This window comes from Hydra vulgaris, chromosome 04 (genome assembly GCF_038396675.1).
Source record: "Hydra vulgaris chromosome 04, alternate assembly HydraT2T_AEP".
Classification (NCBI taxonomy): Eukaryota; Metazoa; Cnidaria; class Hydrozoa; order Anthoathecata; family Hydridae; genus Hydra; species Hydra vulgaris.
The window spans coordinates 14,953,179-14,969,872 of NC_088923.1; the positions used below are offsets into that span (position 1 = coordinate 14,953,179).

At 29.3% G+C, this 16,694-nt stretch overlaps 1 protein-coding gene across 1 annotated transcript; it reads right to left on the reverse strand.

Moving 5' to 3' along the window:
• Window positions 1-12,838: 12,838 nt before the first annotated feature.
• On the reverse strand, window positions 12,839-14,094 carry LOC100199133 (uncharacterized). The gene has a single exon (XM_065795541.1). The coding sequence runs from the start codon at window positions 13,984-13,986 to the stop codon at window positions 13,162-13,164; it is 825 nt and encodes a 274-aa protein (XP_065651613.1). The 5' UTR covers window positions 13,987-14,094; the 3' UTR covers window positions 12,839-13,161.
• Window positions 14,095-16,694: the final 2,600 nt, after the last annotated feature.

Consider the following 16,694-nt stretch of genomic DNA (forward strand, 5'->3'; position numbering starts at 1 on the left):
CAAGTGACCGTCAACTGTGCACCGTGATTAAATCTAACGTGAATTTCTGATTATCTAAAAACGTGTCCGCTTCGTTTGAATTTAAGAAGGTTTTTGAAGCATAATTTGTTACTATGTGATACAATATTACGCAAATAAATAAAAAAAAATTTTCTTTCTTTTTTCAAAATTTAAAGAAATTTCAGTTAAAGTTTTAACTATATCTAAAAATCGTATCTTTATAGCCAAAAGAAAAATTAATTCCTTAGGTTCATCTTAAGATTTTCTAAAGAAGTAATTCTTTCTACTGTAACACCCAACAATTGTTGGGTTTTACTAATATTAAAATATTGAGAAATGTGAATAATATGAGTAACATTTGTAAATTTTCACTTAGCTCCCTAAACTCCTCGCCCTGCCGTGCGGGGTTGTACTCCCTCTAGTTACGCCAATGCCGTCAAATATTCAATCTTGAAAACTTTTTTAAAAATATATTTAAAAAAAATTTATTTAAAAACATAATTTGAAAATATATTAAACCAACTTTTAAATGACATTTTCTTCTTATAGAACGTGTTGTATATTCATATTTCAATTTATCACCTCACTAAAATTTTGGTCATAACCTAACTGTTTTATATATATGTGCGCATTTAAGTGGCTTGACTAAATATCTTCAATAAATTAAATACAAGCTAATTTAGATGAGGCTAATTTAGATGAGCATTTCGAAGAGAAGTTACATATTTGAGGTGCAAGGTTTAATTTTTTTCACCACTTTTTATCTCTATTGATGAATGCATTTTTAATCAAAAATGCCTATTTAATTAACTTTGAATCAAAAAAGGATTGAGTTTGTAATACATTATATATGCTAGTGATGTAAATTTTCGGGAAAATTTTGATTTAAAATTTACCGGTAAATTTACAAACATATTTTAAATAGCAATGGGTAAACTTTCCGTAAAAAAAATTTTTGAATGATAAAAAAACAAAAAAAAATTGTTTAAAAAGAAAACTAATATCTAAGAAATAATTATGTCTTATTAAAGAATACATCCCATAGAAATATGTATTTTTTGAGTTGGTTCCCCGTTTCCAACCTAACCAATAAAGCTTACAAGCTTCAAGCACATAAAGGTTTTCTAAATAATTTCGAGGGGTCGGAAACAACGTATACAGCCTGTGTTTTTGTTGTTTATATAATCACCTTTCTAAAGCTGAGGGTGCTAACACATTCAAACAAGCTACTTATTTTTCTTTATTAGTTTTTAATTTAGTTTTTATACAACCCCCTTTCAACTCTTAAAGTCTAAACACAAGCCCAATAAAGCAGTAGCGGACATGGTGGTCATTGTACTCAGAACTAATTGCTGATGATGCGAACGTTCTACAACTCCACCACTTGCACATTTAATCAACCAGCCATTTTTTATCGCACTTTCACATCAATTCATACACTGAAAAATTCTTTATCATTTTTTTAAATAAGTAGTTCCTTATAAAAAAATATGCAGGTGAAATAGAAAGTATGTATATTACGGTGTGGTCATCCAAGTTCTCTTATATTTTCCTCATCATAAAACAATAAATAAATAAAATTATATGCTTTGATGCAAAATAAGCAAATGAGGCCCTATGTGACAGGATTTCATAAAAATCATGAAAGCCCTGCTTTGTTAAAACATGATTTTTAATAAACTCTTTACCAAATGCCTTTATTTTAGTTTTCTGGTTTTAAAAAGGTTTTAATTGTAAATGTTTATTTTGCCGGTTATACACTCTAATCTGGAGTCATTAACTTTTTTTTGAATACATTTGCATAAAAAAAGAATTGAAAAAAGAATAGGCAGTAGATTAAACAAATATACATTTCACGAAATATATATGTTTAAAGCCATTTTACTCGAAGGTGCATAGTGCCCGAATAAGGACGGTTATAAATTTTAGGAAATTCTTCCCACATTCTGCCCCAGCTATCCATCACACACACACACACACACACACATATATATATATATATATATATATATATATATATATATATATATATATATATATATATATATATATATATATATATATATATATATATATATATGAAGATCACAGGGGAAAAAGAGCACATATCACATTTTCCAATTATTTGAGTTTTGTCCCAATACTCAAATAATTGGAAACTATATAAACATAGGCCTGAAGGTTAGCAAAATATTAAAATCTAACCCAAAAAAGGCCTATGAAATGCTACAGAAACGCCCAAAGAAAAGGCATACAGAGGAAACATAGCGACTTTCAAAGACAAAATTTCATTGTTAAAAATACATGTTTGACCGCAAGTCACATTAAAATTAAATTGCTTAATACGTGTTCTGTTAAAAATTCTCACCTACCCTTTTATTAAGACCTTCTCCCCTCTCTCTCTCCCCCTCCCCCAGTTTATTAATTTTCAACTAAAATTACCCCTCACCCCGCCCAACACCACCACTAGCACTCCGCTAGCCCTTGTATAGCCTACAAGAGTACATGAGATATAAACATTAATAAATTGTAGAAATTACACATTTCACTCAAAAATTAACTTCTTCTTGTTCAATATATTCTTTGTCACTATTGCTTCCTACGAAACCTTCTGTGACTAATTCATTATATGCATCTGATTCTGAATCAGAGCTATTCCAAGAAGATACCAATGATACTGGTTCAATTCGTTGGTTCTTATCAGCTGGTTGTGAATCTAAAGAAACTTGTGCTTGTGTAAAATTAAATTTTTATAATTTATAATATTTTCACAAAATATTCATTTTTCAAGGGTGAAAAATGAATATTTTGTATTGAAATGGCTAAATAATAAAATGGCTAAATAATGCTCTGTTACATCAGAACTAAAATTATATATAGAAAAACAATAACTCAAACAAAAATACTTTTTACATCTATAGTGATCAATTACTTTATGTTACTTTTTAATGATATAATGGAAAAAATGTTCATATCTATAAAGAACCATAGGAGAACTGGACCGCTGTATGAGCCTGCTTCTTTTTCTTTTTTAAACAGATTGTTGTACTTTAATATTATAAGCAACTTTTGTTACGGTTACGTTTAGAGCATTTGAAAGTCTGTTACGTTTCTTTGTTTTTTGCAGTGCATATTCTTTATTGTTGCGCTCAACTGCAGCTGATGAGGCAGGTAATGATAGCAACTTAAATGTAATATTCTGTAAAGGTTGTCTTTTACACAATGCAGACCACCAATGTAATGGGTCAATGGTAATGTCAACTGTTTCCCAAATCAATTTATTGCCGTAAACCTCTCCAGATTGGGATTTAAAAACCATAAAATCTTTCATAATCTCCCCACTTAATAACTGAAATTCTAGCACTACTTTGACGATTGTTGAAAGACCCTGTATTTTTCTGATTTTATCAAATCATTTCCCATGAATCTAGGATCCAAAAGATTTGCTGCTTTTTAAATATCACCCACACTGAATTTTCTATGCCTTTCAACAGCCTCAGTAATCAACTTTATTTCATCTTGAGGAATTTCACAGTCACTATTTAATAACACTTCTTTGAAGAAGTTGTCAACATAGTTCCATAAACAAGGCATTACAGACGCACGAATAAGATATTCTGCAGATTTAACTGCATTTTGAAGTGCTTTCAGTAGTTATTCACAAAACATATTTATCGACCAAAATGACATAGTGTCATGTAAAGTATTCTTCACAGAATTTAGTATTGCTTTATCATGTGCACTTTTAGCATAAACTAGAATAACTGGAATTGAAATACACAAAACATCTTGTAGATTATTCTTTCTTTTGATCATAGTAAAAGCAGTTGACCATCTTGTAGGCATACTTTGTAGGCAAACTAATTTAGGCTTGTTCAATGTCATTTGATGTTCCAACATCACATGCTTTAGAACTTGCTTTTTACTAAAGAAACCAGACACTTTCTTGTGTTGAAGGTAGTTAAACTGAACAGATAGAATCTTAAATATATCTGTAGCCAGGAACTCCAGTGCAAGGGGCCCACACCCATAACAAAAAATTTCTGCGTGTTCATGTTGTACCACCTTCCATGCCTTCGTCATATTTGATGCAAGGTCTGATATAAAGACAATCAATGGATCCATTCGGAACTCCGTCTCGTCGGATTTTTCTCGGTTTTTCGGAGTTTCGGAGTTCGAGAGAAATCGAGAAACTTCGACGGAACTTTGACGAGGTTTTTACCAATTTTTACTCGTAAGATAATTAAATTCTTATTTTAATTCTACGCTGCTTTTACAAAAGTTCTTGTTCAATATCAACACTAATTTACATCGCAAAGCAATTAGTAATGCACAGTGGGCCAGGTGGTGGTGGTGGAAAAAACCTCAAAAAAAAAAGCTTATTCTATTCAAAACCATATAATAAAACATACTCGTACTTTTCCATTGTACTATTTTAAAAACTCTTTTGAGTATCTTTTTAATAGTAGTATTTTTTAAATCCACAAAAATCAGTTGCGGTATAACAAAATGTAATGCTTAATAAAATATCTTTTTTTGTCAAAAAAGCAAGAATTTTTTAATTTTTAAGCAAAGATATTGTAAACAGTAACTTTTAGAATATTATGCGTGTGTGATATTAGTTAATATATTTTAACTATTTAATAGTTAAAATACATTAACTAATACCTTATAAAAAAAAAAACATTTAGTCAAGTTCATGATCATTATTTATAATATATACAAAAACTGGTCTTAAAATAACGAGGTAAGTTTTAAACATATAATACTTTTTTTTTTACAATAACGTCGTATTTCGTATGATCAAAATAATTTTGTCCACCATAAGTCTAATATTCGGCCCACTATGCATTGTTGCGAAATTGTGTAATAAAATGTTATCAATGATAACAAATAATAATAATTGATGTTTAATTATACTTACCTATTAGAATAGATAACTTAATTAATAACTTAAAATGTGATAACTTATCGCAATTAAAATAGAATTAAAAGCAAATATCTGTGTCACAGTCAAATTGATAATTTTTCTTTTATAGAAAAAAATGGTTTCGGAAGCGTGGAATTACTTTGATAAAGTTGTGGTAAATGATAAGAAATACGGAGATTGCAAAAAATGCCATAAAAGAATCGCTTGTCCAGGAAGCAGCACAAACGGCCTAATTGGTCACATCAAAAGTTGCGAGAAAATAGATTTAAAACCATCCAGTTCCAGACCAAAATTTTTGACTAAAATGTCGTTAAACTATCTTCTTGCCAAGTTGACAGCTTTTGATGGATATTCGATTAGGTCCATAACTCAATCTGAAACACTAAGAATGCTTTTTGAAAATTATGGGCATAGTTTTCCCAAGTCAAATTTCAGATAAAATTATGGGCATAGTTTGCCCAAGTCAAATTTCAGATAAAATTATGGGCATAGTTTGCCCAAGTCAAATTTCAGATAAAATTTCGTCCACAATTTTAGATAAAATTAAGATACTTTATCTGAAGCCAAATGTTAAATGATCGCTGAATTGGCTACATTGAAAGCAAAAGGAGAAAAATTTGGGCTAACAGATGACGAATGGTGTAGCAATAGAGGTAGAAAATACTACAATTGAAATGTTTATCACGACCGAACATATTGGTTAGGAATGGTGAGATTGCTATCTCTTAGTTCTGCCAAAACATTAAATATTTTGATAATGCAAAAATTAAAAGAATTCGGTATAGATGATGAAGATGTTGCAGGCAAAACTACGGATGGCTGTAAATGGATGGTGAAGTCGGGTACCATATTTAAGTTTCCACATCAAATCTGTCAGAATCATTCAATTCATTTGAGTGTTTGTGATTTGATATACGCTAAAAAAGATTGTCGCGAAATTGTGAACAAAGAAACTGAATCGGATCTTAAACGGAAACTGATGGATAGACTGAAGGAGAGTTTCTTATTGATTATTCGGAGAATGAGATTGAATATGAAGAAAATATCGAAGAAAGTCTGCAGAATCTTCGAATACTAATTAAGTTTTTGAAATATTCATTGTTTCGATATGAAGTTCTTAAAAGAATAATACACAAAATTTACGGATCTTCGCATGACAAAGGACTGTTGTTCGACAACCGCACAACATGGAACAGTGTTTTTCAGATGATCAAAAAATTTTTGGATTGCTTAGAAGCTGTAAAAAAACATGTTTGATTAAATTGACTTGGATTTCTTAAAATCGTTGTCTGACTTATTGGAAGTCATTGCTGACGCTGCAGTTCGCTTGGAAAAACCAAATGCAACAATTTTGAAGTGTGACATCATTATGGAAAAGTTAATAAGGAAATTATAGGTTGTAGAAACTGACATCAATTTTAATTTTGCTAAGTTGTTAATCTCCAGATACGAAAATCGTATAAACATTATGTTGGTATCATTGAGTCGTTATTTGCACAATCCCGATTTTTTTAAAAATAAAAACCACATTTTTTTACGCTTCCAAAAAAGATTTTCAAGTTTATGCTGCATAATTATTTGATCAACTATTTACAACAAAAGAAAATAGTCTCCAACCAAAATCAGATAATCGTGCTAAAAGTAAACAAGAAGAACCATCACAGTCGACATCTTTTTTTGTCGAAATTTAAGAAGTTCTATATCAAAATCAATCAACAGCTAAAACGCCAAAAGAAGTCAAGACCTTTACCGATCAGTTAAAAGAATATGAAGTAAATAGTGTGAAATCAGAAGCAGTTTTGAAATTTGAACTAGACATCCACAGAATTCAAGCAACTTCTCCGGAAGCAGAAACAGTTTTCTCGTCTTCCAGATTTGTCACAAAGTTTCGTAGTTCACTTTCTGATGAAATGATAGGTGTTTTCATCTTTTTAAAATATTATTTTAAAAGATCTTCAGAATAAATACCTTTTTTTTAATTATTTTTTAGTTTTTACTACAGGTACCCCAAGAAGTATTTATAACAGAGTACCGCGGAAGGGCATTTAACTGAAAGTTCACGCCTTCTTCCTAACCGATGCCGGTTAGAAAGCCATATATTAGATAAAACTTGTTCGTTAAAAGATTGTGATAAAAATATATTTAAGTACAAAGAAATAAAAAAATATAAATTTTTTAAAAATTTGTTATGAATTATAAATTGAAATATATAAAATTAAAAAAAATAAATATAAGAACAATGTTTAATTATCAACTAGATTTAATTTTTTAATTTATAACAAAATATTATCGAAACTCCGATTTTTTCTCGACTACGACGGAGTATTTTCTCAATTTTTTCTCGACTTCGTTTTTTCTCTACTTTGGATCATTTGAAAACAATAGATTTAACATGAGATTCCTTAATTATAGAGTTGGTGATGTCAAAAATATACTCAGCTGTATGAGGGTTGCTTTTAGGATGAAATGACTTAAGAAATATAGGTTTTGGTGTTGAAAGAAGAAACTGTATGTGATTATCATTGCAAACATCTGACCATCCATCAGACACCTAAACACACCCTAAAGATTTTTTTATTAGGATTGAATTTTCAATTTCAATCCGTGAATGCCACAGTTTTAACAAAGGTCCTGCAAGTTTATACCGAGATGGTGGATTCCAAGTAGGTCTTAGTTGTCTAAAAAACTCCCTCCATAATCCTCCATAATCTCTCCATGGATTATCAACCATTGAAAATGCAGTTGCAGTTATGACTTTTTAAAAAGTCATTTCTAAATCCTCATGGCTTTTCTGGTTACAAGTATCTATCCATCGTTTTATACCATGGAAATTGCGGACTGATGATAAAGAAGAACTTTGGGGAGGTTTTGTAGCAGTTGCATTAACTGATAAAGAACTCTGAACAGATTGCTTACTTTCAGAAGGTATTACAACAGAAAAATCAACTAGATCACAGAAAACTGGAGAACTGTTATTGCTTACTATACTTTTATTCCCACTGTCAAGATCTTCATCATCTTTATTCTCAGATGAACTAACAGCAATTCCTGTAACCGGTTCAGTTGTAAATGAACTTCCTTTTATATTAAATTTTTGTTTTACATTTTTGATACATTTCTACAGTTTTTAATTAAGTGCCGTTTCATACAAGTTGCATTACAAACTGCTTCCCACAGAAGATACACTCACCCAGCATTCCTTTACCTATCATTATGTATTTGAAATAGTTCTACACAAATGTTTTTTCATTATTCACCATTTTTTGTATCTCAAGTACAATAAATATATAAAATATATATCTTCTTATACTAAACTTTTATATATATATATATATATATATATATATATATATATATATATATATATATATATATAAAATATATATTATATATATATACAATATATATAATTATATATACATATATATATATATATATTTATATATATATATAAATTATATATTTTATATATATATAATTATATATACATATATATATATATATATATATATATATATATATATATATATATATATATATATATATATATATATATATATATATATATAATATATATACTATATATATATAATATATACTATATATATTTATAAATATATATATTATATATATACATACATATATATATACATAAAAAGAGTATCAAATGTTTTTTTTATTGTATATACTTATACAATAAAAGTAATATTTTTCATATTAATTCTATAACTTTCTATTATATGTAAATTTTATAACAAAGAAGAAAAAGAAAAGACAAACTATTATGCGCAGATTTTAGAAGAAAATTTTAAAAATGAGCAGGCGGTAAATTTTCCGGTAAATTTTACTTTATTAACACTAGTATTGGGCTGTTCATTAATTACGTCAATAATATTTTGACGATTTTTGCCTCCCCCTTCCCCCTAGTCAACAACTTGTCAAACTTTCAGAGACCCTCCTATAAAATTACGTTATTAACTAATTTACCCCATTTCCTTCCTTAAGAAAAAGAAAAAAAAAAAGAAAAAAAAAACATTTTTAAATAGTAGTAATAGTTGTAGTTTACAACTTTAAGAAATAGTGTTTAAAAGTAAAATGTTTAGAAAAAAAAATCTAATTCAACTTATGAACATTTTTTAAATATATATAACCATTTATAATTAAAAGCGTAAGCATTTGGGTTATTTGGGATAACGTTAGTAGGCAACGTAACCATCAACAGACCTAGTCCTAGATAATGTTAAATATTTATCATAATATTTTTATCATAATTTATGTACAGTGCAGAGTCACAAAACGTGAATGTGCCAATCCACCTTACTTTAACTTTAGACCTAATCCAATTTCACATTAAAAGCAAACTAATTCCAATAGAGTCTAGTGTAACAAAATAATGCATTTGATAATTTGTATACATTTGTATACAGGTAAACATCATGCGTGTGCTAATTTAGCTCTGTATGTGTCAGAGCTAAAGTTAACACAAGACTTCAAACGCTGTCTAATTTTCCTTTTTTAAGTTTAGTTTAGGGGTTGTCCATAAAGTATGTACGCTTTTTTTTCGTCAACCTCCCCCTCCACCCACCGCATTTTACAATACGCTTTTTTGAATACCCTCCACCTCCCTAAAAGTACCTACGCTTTTAACCTATTTATCTAACATTTTATGATATTTTTTTAAATTTAGAGTCTCCTTTATATATAATCAACCCACTGCCCTCTCAACTCATATACGCCATCTGCAGACCCCCTCTTCCCCTCCAAGCGTATTTACTTTATGGACAATCCCTTAGTAATTTTAGTCGTCAATAATTTAAAATGTTTACAAAATTCTTAATAAATTCATAGACTTTTGAAAAATCATAAATGTTTGCTATTTTTAAATTGCCAACGAAGATATGCTGCATCAGGCATCTCTATACTAACAGTCTTAAGATACTCGTGCATATCTGCGACACAAGTACCATACTTTAAGAACGTAATATAATACTGGATAAGTGCCTTAACTTACTATAAATCCTAGTTCTACTTAGTTCTGACGTATATTAACTATATATAGTTGTCAAAATATAATATTTCTATCAATTTTTACAAAAAATACTAGAATTCCGACCAAGAAAGAGCTTATAATTAAGAAAAATTGCCATTAAACGATCAGAACAGATCTCATCGCACCCGTTATAGAAAAGGGACGTACGTACATTTTTGCCAAAAATGAGAAATTTCGACAGTAAGAACTATGGAATATCGTCCATGTTATCTTAAAGTGATATGCTTCGATTATAGGTGTATATGCCATCGTGTTGAAAACCATTATAGAAAAGGGACATATTGGACAATACGAATTTTTTTTTTTGCATTTTGGAGATACAACCCTTTTTTTAAATGGGTGCGATATTATTAAACTATGATGTTCATTTTACCTAAACAACGTATTTATTTAAAATCTTATTTAAATTTAGACAAGGATTGTGATTTTAAAAAGATTTTTTTTTTTAAAAAAAAAAAAAAAGAATCTTGTCTGGGTTTTTAAGCTACAAACATTTATATTTTATGATACCGCAAATTTTATAACTTTAATTTTTTTCATCTTTTGATAATTCACAGACCTGATCATTTAACGGAAATATGTCGTATGTCGTATTATAAAAACGCTATATTTTAAAATTGCCTTACACCGAGACTACACCGAGTAAGTATGCATGATTAGTAACGAAGTATTTAAATTTATTTAAAAAAGTTGTTGACGTTGTTGACGTCTATTTTTCTTGACCTCCCCCTTCTCAAAAGTTGTGAAAAATTTCCAGACCCTTTATCCCCCCTATTTTGTTGACGTTATTAATGGATAGCCCCTATATGCAATAGTTTTTAAAGGATTATTTTTGCTTATATGCATTACCATCTTAATGTAATTGAAGTTCATGGTATATTATATACTCAGAACATTTTAACAATTGAGTTCATGTCTGACAGTAGTCTATCTATTGTCGAATCGTTTTAAGTTTGGTCTATGATTAGTGGTCGCCCACAACTTACAAAGTAAAAGATTAATAAAAGCAAACTGTTTACGTACATAATAAACAAGACAGTCACTAAGACGTTAGTAAGCAGTATTTAGACAGAACTAAATATTAAAACGTAACTGTAGTTTAACCTATGGCGAGTCCGAGAGACTCTAGACTCAAGCATAAAAAAAACTTCTTTTAACATAATGTTTTTTATTTTTAAAACAAAAAAATTACTTTCAAAATAACAACAACAAATTTTAAACTTCCACGAGTGAAAAAAAGTGAAAGCAAAGAAAAATTGTTTGGTTTATTTTATTTGTTATAAAGTATCACTAAAATTTACTATAAATAATTTGCTATAGATGAACTAAAGTTATATATTGAAGATTGATTACAATAACTGTCTTAGTGTAATTTTGGCTAAAATGAGTCATATGAATTCATTACATCCTGCAGTGATTTAGAAACGCTTGAAACTTGGCCAAAATATGGTTTTTTGAGTAGCGAAATTTAAACTATGTTATTAGCTAACTATTTTCTACAGTTTCTTATATTTCTAACGATATAAAAAATAAGTACTGAAATAATAGATTGTTAATTTTTGTTTGAAAATGACCGAAAACAGCTCTTTTTCATCGTTAAAATTTTATCATTATTAAAACTTAATTTTCTCCCTAAATACAAAACCTTTTATTTTAATTTTCATTGCAATTTTTGTTTGCAATCTTTATTTGCAAAAACATTTTAATTATTACCATTAATGATATTAGTTATTATAGACGTCACTTGACAGTTGTAGCAGATAAAGATAACGTCGCTGTGATGTATGTGCATGAATCATTTTAGCCAAAAATACTCTTGGACAGTTGTTGCAGTCAAGAAGTCTAGGTACTAGTAATTAGTATAATAAAAATGTTAAAGTAAAAAATAAAAATTTATAAAATTCAATATTTTTAAAACAGTTGTTTTTTTTTTATATGTGAGCATAACAAAGCTGATTAAAAAGTTTAACACAATCTATCATATATGAGACTATGGTTGTTTTTTTTGCACGTGAGCCTAACAAAGCTAATTTATGGCAATCTAGGTAACTTACAGAAATATGAAAATTTTTTAGGTTCATATTAATATTAAATAAAAAATATTTCTCAAAATCAGGATGATTGAAGGCTGGAAACAAAGAAAACTATGAAGTCTCAACCATAAAACTCTTCTTTTACCTAGTTCTGAGGAAAAAGAAATTTAAAATAAAAAAAGACTCCAAACCTTTCTTCACTAATCACTTTTATCAACAAATTTAAAATTTCGCTTAAAAATTTTTAGGCGTTTAAAAGTTATAGCTCCACTATGTACAATCAAATATTTTTCCTATAGAATTTCAACTCTTTCAACCTGATGAGGCTTTAACAATGATGATGAGGCTATAAAACTAAAATATAAAAATTACAATTTCTCAAAATCAACTAGTTATTAAATGAAATTTAAATAAATAAATGTAAATTTAGTCTATGATTAAAAAAATATTATTCAAAAAGTATTATTAATAAAAAATTTTCTACACAATATGTTAACATTATAAGATTTTTAAGACATAACACACTGCTATATAATTTATTTTAAAACTGAAGTTTCAAAGAACCTTTTTTTGTTTGTTTTATCAACCTGAAAGTTAGAGTTCATTTGTTACTTTTAATACACTGCTAGATGGATATTAGGAATATAAAATGTATGAACAAGTTATTGTTTGAATATGTTTGATACTTCTACTAAAAGTATGGTGTGATTATTTTTTATTTTTTTAATTAACAACAGTTGGATATAAATCTATATTTTTTATTGAAGAGCTTGACATTTTGTATGTAATTTTAACTTAGGGAAATATATCAAATATACCAACATATTTATAATTTACTCAGGTGTATGTACAAATAATAAAATTTAGTACAATTGTATATAAACCTTCAAAAGGTAATTATATATTAGCTATTATACACTCTGTAGAATATTTACAAATGATGCACTTACAATTTATAATAAAAGATGATTTGTACATAAGCTTTACGTGAAACTTTTCTTTAGATAAAAATCAAGCAAAATATTCATTTTATTATGTGACATGTTTAGTAGAAATTAGTTGCTACATATTCTTTTAAATCTAGAGAAAAAAATGTAGTTGTTCTGGTAAAGCACAACTACATTAAAACACAAGGTAAACTAAAACTTTCAAATATGGTCCACAGCTTTATTTTCATTTTTTAAATCACCAATACTTAGTGTTAACTGAGTCAAAGTTTCCTCATTTGTTGTTAAAATGATGCCATTCAACTCTGAAAATCTTTTTAAAGCTTCTAGTTTATGCAAAGCATCGTCTCTTTCTTTTTTGAGAAGTTCATTTTCTCGTGCATAGTGTTCAAGCTGCTCTTCTAAAGTCATTTTTTCATTTTCTAGCATACTTTTTTGTGTTGTTCTTTTCATTCTACTTGTTTGTGCATAGCCTCTATTTTTTATAGTTCTTCTTTTTTGTTTTAGTTTTAAAACCTCATTATCAGGAAGGCCTCTTAGTAAAGAATTTAAGTCTTTAACTGGTATTTCTGCAAGTTGTTCTTCAGTCAAAACAATTTGCTGATTTAACGGTTCCTTTAATTCAGTAATAACAAAGTTTGCAGTCTGGTTATTAGAAAAGGAAGAGTTTTCATTTATAGCTGAGTAATCTCTTTCTAAATCTTCAGCAGGAGAGTATGCTTTAGGGCTATCTAACTTTTCCTCGTCCTCAATTGTTTGAATAAGTTCTCTATCAGACACATTATCAAGTTTAGAAATATAATCAATAGATTTTACTTGTTTCGAAAGAGGTGAGAATGCTTCTGAGTGCAGTATATCTTGATTTGCTGTTTCGAAAGGCCTTTTTGCTATTTTTTTAAAATTAGTTTTTGATCTATCAAAACAATCGTTCAATTCTGCTTGAAAACTGGCAGCGATAATAATTTCATTAATGAGCGTTTGCGCTTTCGATACTTTTCCTTGTTTATCGTTCTTATTTGAACTCATTGATAGACGTTGTGAAATAAATAAAAACAAGCATGGGTTTGTTTACCAAATATATCCTGACTCAGCTTCCTTGTGCCAACTCAGCATTCAGATAAAGCATTATTATTAATTTCGAGATCGCCAAATAGAGGTAAAAAAGTATTCTGGGTGGAGAGTTGCGCTTTAATTCACCGAATAGAGAGCGAATAAACCGATGTCACCGAAACATAAATAAATGAATAAATATATAAAAACAACATTTTTGATAAGGACTAAAAAAATACAAAATTAAACTATTTTTCGAGACCCATGTGTACTTACAAATATAAGATGCGCAATTAAAATGTGCAATAGATTGCTAGAAATATAGTTTATCGTAAATAAAAGTAATAAAGTAATGGAGCTATAATAGTTTAGCTAGAAAATTTTCAGTCATTGGCTTTAATAAATATTCCAAATTGTATACATATAAAATATCCACGGATACCATGAAAAATTATGCTTATTTTTTACTTTTTAGTTTATTTCAGAAATTTTTTTTTTTTTTTTAAATTATATCGTAAAATCGCCTAATATAAGTTCCGGTCACTTAAGCTATGAACATTAATTCATCACGCATAAATAAAAAAACTTTCAATTTTTTTTCCTGAAACATACAGGAAATTATATTGATAATTAATATACGTCACAAAAAATGAAAACTAATTGATACGTCACAAAAAATGAAAACTAATTTTCAAATGTTGTTTTATTGTAAAATTATGATATGAATTCAGGTAATACCAGTAACTAAGTAGGGCGTCACCCCGGGCTCAATAAAAAAAGTATTTTTGGGCACTAATGAAAACAAGAAGGAGCACATAAAAAAAAGTAGTATTTTTAATTTTTATTGCACTTTTTACAGATTCTATCAGTTAGGCTAGACTGAATTGATGGACATAACGCATCATACGGCAAAATTGGAAATCCTTTGGTAGTACAAGGAAGAATACTTTCAATGTAAGATGCGATGAGCATAAAGACGGATGATGGAAACAATTATTTTGCTCCTTCTGAGACATCTACTGCTTTGAGCTCGTCTCTCGTTTGGTTGACAGGGACACGTGGCGGAAGAAATCTTGCTCTAATTAGAGTAAAGTAAGAGCTTCAAATAGTCCGACAACAAGAACGATTTTCACATTTCACAATTTGAGTAAAATATTGACTTGTACAAGGATGATCGACAATCCAACGTTAATCTTGTAATAAAAGGCTCCTTGACTCTAGCTCTGATTTGTCTGGATCAATATACTTTGATAACCGTCAGTTTGTAGATCAGACCAAATATCAGCCAAAGCCTGTCCAACAAAACCAAAGTTCTGTTTTTCTAAATTTTCATCTATTGACCTGCCTTATTTAAAAAGATATGTTGATTATTATCGGTTGAAAAATTATATTAATATTTTTACAAATTAATTTTTGTCAATGTAATTACCTTGAGAATCAAGATGAGTTCCATAATGTTCGTGCGGAAGAATCACCCCAGATAATTCTCTACTTAGAGGTGCCATTCGTTGCTCAGCTCTGTTGAATGCACTGCGGCCTGGAGCTTTCGTCATGATGAAAAGAGCGTCAAAGTTGTTCTTCAAGAAATGGTGAATCCCTATTTCAATTACTTTCTGGTATCTGGGTTTTTCGTCGAGTCCTCCATCGACACTAAACACAACGATAGGCTTAACCATATTAGTTTGAGGATCTCTGGTAATAGAGTCGAATTCTTTGAAATCCAAGAGCCGCTGAAAGTCTAATCCATGAGCGAAAGCGGTCGAGGATGCGTGTTTTCATGATCGAACAGCAATGTAGGTAGGTCCGGAATAAGTAACCGCATCTGTTTTTCTAAGACCATCTTTTTTGATCATAATCATGATACATCCAGCGTATACAGATGGTATATGCTTGTGTTTAGTAACCACGAACCAGTCGTGGTCCAGGAGAGTTACCCGGTACTCCAAATGTATCAATAAAGGCGCCTGTTTCTTGGCTGCTGTGATTCTAATTGGCACTCTAGCCTTGTTGTCTTGGCTAATGAAACACACTTCATCTGGCCCTAAAATAGAACAAACTTCTTCCACATATTTTATAGTTGAACTGCAAGAGCCCGTTAACATGTTTTAAATGAGATTCATTCTGAGGACTGATCAATCTAACAGGGACTGTTTTGACGTGCCTTTAGCCTTGCCGTAACTTCTCGGAAGTAGACGAATATAGAGGGCGCACTTGCTGATTACAAATCCAATTTTGTTAATCTTGAATGTCAATTCGTCGAAAGTTTTAATGCTCTAAATAATAAAGAAATATATTTGGATATAGTTAACTTTTTTACCGAAAACGGGATTTATTTCGTAATCTACATTCAAATCATATCTTGAAATTAGTCGTTAACATTTCAAGGTTATTTACAATAGTGCAAGTACTAATTAAGAGTAAAATTCTAACAAATACAATATTATCAAACATAGCTCAGCTATCATTACCCGAAGAACCACTGACCGACGTCTTTCATCAGCGAACGAATCATGGAAAGCAATATCCATAATCGTCTTCAAAAGAAGAGGTTGATCTACTTCTAATGATAGTCAACCAGGTTTCTTTCTGATTTTTAGTTTTTCTTTGACTTCTGGATGTTCCATGCAGATTTCCTCCATTCTACAGAGCAAAATCCAAGTTTCTAGGTTAAGAATTTTTGTTTT

What these genes read in the sequence shown, in the direction of transcription:
- LOC100199133 (XM_065795541.1), bottom strand. Translation starts at nt 13,986, where the DNA reads ATGAGTTCAAATAAGAACGATAAACAAGGAAAAGTATCGAAAGCGCAA.